Raw genomic sequence first — 6000 nt, forward strand, 5'->3', positions numbered from 1 at the left:
TCCATTTAACAAACTACCTAAACTTCCTGCTCATCAGAAAGAGTCATCACCAAAAACCCTGGAAAACCAGATAAAGGTCAGACCTACACCCTGGTGATGCCAACGGAGGTTTGTCAGTGGCTCCTGAAACTTGCTAACCGCTGGTTGGAGGTAAGGCATAGGTCAGCTCTAGTTCTCTCCCTGCTACTCGCAATGCTCCTGTTTCTGAAAGCTGCTGCTCAGCAAGGCGCAGCTCAGCTTGCGAGGCCAGCCAAGTGTCAACTACCATGAGTCACTGATAGCTCATGGCATATTTTGCCTCAACAGGAGGGAGATCCAACAGGCAGCCATGTGATGGTTTTCTAGAACAGCTTCTGGACAAATAAAGCATCCATCTACAAACCAGCCAGGCTAACGCTGCCGTCCTCCTCTCCCACTGCACACTCCAAGCCCTGTCACCTCCTTCATGTCTTCTTCATGTCCTCTCTCACCCAAGTGGGTTTGCCTGTGGTAATATCTACACTCTCACACTTTGAACAATGGTCCCTCCAACCAAGCAGATCACATTTGTATAATGGGTGCTGGAGATGCAAAGGGAATCTGACTGAAACTGCAGTCTCAGTGCATCTTTGAGGGAAATCAGGGAAGAAATCTGCTGCAGACAGTTGCTAGTGGAGACACCATTCTCATGAGTCCAGGATTTTATTACCTTTCTTGCTCCTTTTCCTAAAAGTTCTGCATGTTCTTCACAAGTATTAAATAATCTTCACATTTCCTGAAAAGGAAATAGGTGAACAGGCAAGCACTCTGTGTTATCAGCCCTTTACCACACACTAGCTAGAGAGGAGAGCATGCAGGAGATGACATCAGAACCCAACAATTGCCTCAGAAGTAAAAATCACTAATCTGTGTTCTCTCACTGGATCACCCCTTGCCTGTGTCCCCACTTGAATGCGTAAGTAACAACGGCCCTAGGAAGTATCCTCTGAACCTTGTATGTATGTATCTCCACATCCAAGTGACAGACTTCACTGCATCATAGTCAGTGTTCACAAAAATTCATGGTAAAATGAGATCAAAGTATTTCAAAGACATTTTCATTTAATTATGCTACAATGTCCTATGAGAAGTAGTTTTCCAACTCTATTAAAGTGTTGTCTAAATACCGTATCTGAGACCAGAGTATTAGTGTGCTGTTGCTGCATAAACCTGTAGTAAGTGACAGTACCTACCTTGAAGAGATCACAGCCTAAAAACGAAGAGTAGAAGAAGTGGGATTCTGGAGTCTGCTCTAAATTCCTGTTTGCCATTATTTGTTATTACATGAGGACCTTTCCAAATGGTACCTACATTGCTGCTGAGCTCAGTCTCCCAGAACGGGACATGTTTGCAAAGAACAAAGCAAAGAGACCTCACTTGTTAAGAATCCCAAGAACTCACTAAATTATATGGTTTGTGCTTTGAAGGTAAGAATGATTTTGCTCTACAGGGAAAACAGGGAATGGCAGAGAAGAGGGGTAAGACAATGATAAAAACAGGCTTACAAAAAAGCCAAAAATACCCAGGCATGTTTGCTTACCTTCACTACCAGAAGCTGGGTATCATCTTCTTGCCCTTTATGACAAAGGCACAGGCAGCAAAGAACCTGCATTTCTCAATTTTATATAAGTGCTTGGCAATGTATGCAGAGCTGTTTTGGCACGTGAAAGCCAGTCTTCTGAGGATCTAAACTCAACATGTAATCCCTCTTGCCCACTGACTGCCCATGTCTTTTCCTTCAACACCCAAGTCTCAGCTTCTACTTTCAAACTAATTTTTGAAGTGAAAATTACCTTCTTCCTAGCAAAAAAAAAAATATTTCATTCACAGTGTTGTAGCCCATCACTGAACCAGAGATAAAAAGGGAGCAAATTGCCAATATGCAAAGCAGCTTGTTTCCAGGATACATAAAAAAAAATTGATTGGGTTTTTTTCATCTGGCAGTCTGACTGCCGAATTGTCAAGTTAACCCAATACAAATTCTTGCTTATAATTGAAAAGTAGCACTGTTTTAATTTGCATTAAAGAAATAAAAAGGATATTCTGTGAACTACTCTTTTTCCAAGTCCTGTCTGCTCAGCCTTACCTTTCCATAGTAATGGAATGGATGGGTCATCACAACTAGAGGCATAACATTTATTACCATCTTCCAGCTCATTGTTGACTGTGTCACCATTTCCAACATTCTTGCTTTTAAGGGTGAAGAAAGTTTGCATCCTCACGTTGTACCTGAAAGTGCAAAGGAAAGGTCTGAAAACATTGGATTGTTGCATTTCCTCATCAAACTTTTAAGCGTCTGATAACAGTTTAGGCAGGCAAGCAGTAAAGCCTAGATGCATATTCTCTGACAACTAATAGGAAGTTAAGAGAAAAGGCTATCCAATTCAGTGGTGATCTGAGAGGAAGGCGAGGGCTGCATATCTCTCACGAGATACAGCAAATTGCAAAATGTCACTAGAGCAGACTGATGAAGACAGAACACTGGAGCTGTGGATTTTGGACCCAGGGCATTCATTCACTACACAACAGCTTCTTTCCTCCTGCATCAGCTCGCAATTCACCTCACTGTTTCTCTCAGTACTGTGCTCCCCACGGCAGGTGCTTGAGCATTTCTGGGACTGTTGATCACATCCTTCTAAAGAAAGAATGCATCTATTTCAGCACTAGGTTGGGATCTAAGAGGTCTGTTGATGAACTCTGGTAAGACCTGATGTGAGGCTGAAGTTCCAAAAAGGGTGATTTGTATGGCAAAGGCAATACAAAGTATAAGCAACTTTGCAGTAGAAGGGTGGACTCACAGACTGTTGCAGTAACAGTCAGACCTCTGACTCGCCTGTCAGAGGCAGTGATGCTACAGAAGGATGTCAGTATACAGACGGTCTGAAGATCAATACATGCTTAGCAGTCCGACTAATGTTGCTTGTCCTTGTTTTCCAGAGGTTACGAAACCTCTGTGTAAGAGCTGACATGGTGTGTGCTTACAATCCAGAGTGCCCAGTGGAATTTTTCAAGTATCTTTGTATAAATGACATTTTCTCTCAACTTTTGAAAGCTACTTTACCTCAGTTGCTGTGAAAAGGATACATGAAAATATTTGCTGTTGACTAAGCAGATATCCAGAGAAAAACTAATTAAGCATGAAAAAGCAAGGGACCTTTACACAGAAACGTGACTGGCTGTATTGTCCTCAGCAGAAAGGCCAAGGACAAAAGTACACCAAAGAAAGATGTTCAGTTGGCATACACAGGAGAAAAGCACTTACTTCATGATAAGTATGTAGAATGAATACATAACGATGAGCACAAGGCTTTCCCACCTCAAAGAGATTAAAAAAAAAGTGTTAAAAGGCCATTCAAACAGTTGCATGCTTTATTAGTCTTACTAGTCTTAGTAGTACAAGTCCCATTTGTGTACACAGGATTCACATCATTAGATGGTGTCCCAGCAGAATGGGGGGGAAGCAGACTCTCAAGTTCCAATAAACATGCAAATAAAATGTAATGCATATATTTCAGAAATGTGTTGTGCAGACTGAAACCACACCTACCCTCTGAAGATCATTATGCCAAGGCCTTTTGTCATTTCAGTGCTGAAGCACAGGCCAGGCACTCTGAGAAGATGCTTATGATCTTCCACTAGGATCCCACCTTGGACTGTTCTTTGGGACACCTAGCACCCTCATAATAGTGAATAGCCAAAATCAGAGCAGCAGAAGTTTGGTTACCCTCTCTGCACATGTGAGTCTGCAGGCCTTACATACAGGCTATTTACTTTGTTAACGTCTCCAGATTCTTATATTTTCTTTTGTTTTTTCCCCATCATCATCAAAAACATACAACCAAAGAAAATACATAGGATTTCCCAGGTGTCAAATCCAGCTCATACTCCCAGCATGTATGAATGAAAGTTAATTACACTGCAAGTCTATCAGTCTCATGGCAAATATAGGACTGTATGGAATAATTTACACAACTTACCATTCTATTTTTTCATCATATATGAACTAGAAGAAGGGAAAAAAAAAAAAAAGGAAACACATATATCGACTATTTCTCTGATCTATCTGAAAAACAGTCATATTTATGTAATAAATACCAGTCATCATTTCATGGTACGGATTGTGCCCCTCACAAAGCACAAACCTTGTGAACAAGGATTGGATCCCCGTCAGAGATTTTAATCAATACTACTTAGTAAAACAGTGTAAGCATGTGAAAACCAGTGTAGGCATGTGACAGACAGATACACACACATGTACCCACATGCTGCGCTGTGTTAATGACAGCAAAGTCACGTATTCTGGAGAGACCTAGCTCTTAGTCCTTTTAGCAGCCAGACTAGGCTTAGCAGAAAAGGTAGCCATGTTACTTCTGCTCTTAGCTCAAGACACACCTACTCCACTCTATGTAACTCCTGTAACTGAATGCACAGCTAGTCATCCCTATTTATTTCAAAACAAACTAAGTGGATTCTTCCCCTCCTTGACATGAGACGCAGTAAATGTGAATGTTCAGGAACTGCTATACTGCTCTAGGTATCTCACCTGTGCTCTATTTAGAACAATTTACTCAAATTCTGTAAAACAAAATTACTGCGTAGAAGTAAGAAACAGCCACCTTCCCTATTTAGAACTGAGGTGCAGCCCAAAATATTTCATCCCCACAACAAGCAGTCCCCAGTGTCAGAAGAGAGTGCTAAGTGCGCTGTGTCACAGAAGCTAGCCTGCAGAACTTTACAGACTGTAGGTATAACATGAACAGACACTGATGGACAGGATGGACACCTATTCTGTGGGGCTGTATGAAGTCTTCATATTCAGATCATACTGTGGAGCTGAGCTCTCACTTCCACCTTCTGTCACTAGAACTCGGTAGGAGAATAATTGTTTACCATCATGTATCAGTGGTTAGCAGGCTGGTACTCCAAAAATTCAAGCAACAAAATACATTCATTAGTAAGAGAACTACTTACAACAATAAGTATAATCACAGATATCGTGTAGTAGACAGAGTCCCGGAACACAGACCACTGGGTAAGACAAACCACCTGGGGAAAGGGGGGGAAAAAAAAAAAAAACAACACACCTTCAGCCAACAAAAATATGTGACTTTAAAGACAAAACAAAGGCCTCTATCTTGCGATCTCGTAGGTGTGTGAGCAGAATTATTATCAGTAATGATTCGGAAATGGGGGGGGGGGAAAAAACCAAACACACCTTCAGCCAACAAAAATATGTGACTTTAAAGACAAAACAAAGGCCTCTATCTTGCGATCTCGTAGGTGTGTGAGCAGAATTATTATCAGTAATGATTCTGGAACCAGTCGCATTTTTATGCTAACAGGAAGACATATCCATCTGTTAGGCAATGGTTCTATAATAACCACCAGTAATAAAAATCTTATAAATAAAAATATTCCATTAATGAAGTACATTTCTTACTAATAATATTTTAATTGGTCATAATTTCAATTGCAAAGTACAATTCATTGTACTGGAGCAAAACAATGACTCCCACTTCATTATATTTGTGGGCATACCAGACTTAATACCTGAAAAAATATGAAGCACAGTCTAACCACCTACTGAGTAGACGGAGCAAATCTCATGCTTGTGTCATAGATTCTTTGATCACCATCAGTATTACCAGGAAGCATTAGTAGATGTCACTGATCAGTTGGTTGTGAAAACAGTATTGTATGAAGAGGAATCGGTTTCCTCTGTGTGCTACATGTTCAGAGTGCTGAAACTACAGCTGAACTTTTTTGAAACATTTCCTATTTGTGAAGCATTTATAAATTCTTTCCAACATTTGGCAATTTTCACAACTGGGTTTTTGGTTTTGGTTTTGACTAATAACCCCTTTTTTTTATTATTTGTTCATGGAAGCCCCTAAATTGTAAGCAATTGAACACCATAAAGATAGGGATCTTACTAACCTGGCCTGCAAAAATTCCACAGACACCAACAATGCAGAGGATGTT

The 6000-nt window shown here is 40.6% G+C and overlaps 1 protein-coding gene across 1 annotated transcript in view; it reads right to left on the reverse strand.

Moving 5' to 3' along the window:
- The window catches only part of LOC104506295 (sodium/potassium/calcium exchanger 4-like), a gene marked incomplete at its 5' end in the record, with an annotated part of 35617 nt that overhangs the window by 22519 nt on the left and 7098 nt on the right, over positions 1 to 6000 (reverse strand). Inside the window, 5 exon segments of the mRNA XM_010147199.1 lie at positions 2105 to 2247; positions 3281 to 3334; positions 3996 to 4021; positions 4990 to 5064; positions 5956 to 6000. The exon segment at positions 5956 to 6000 is cut by the window's right edge and continues 26 nt beyond it. Coding sequence (XP_010145501.1) covers positions 2105 to 2247; positions 3281 to 3334; positions 3996 to 4021; positions 4990 to 5064; positions 5956 to 6000 — 343 coding nt within the window.

Source organism: Eurypyga helias, unplaced genomic scaffold, assembly GCF_000690775.1.
Source record: "Eurypyga helias isolate BGI_N326 unplaced genomic scaffold, ASM69077v1 scaffold15392, whole genome shotgun sequence".
Lineage (NCBI taxonomy): Eukaryota > Metazoa > Chordata > Aves > Eurypygiformes > Eurypygidae > Eurypyga > Eurypyga helias.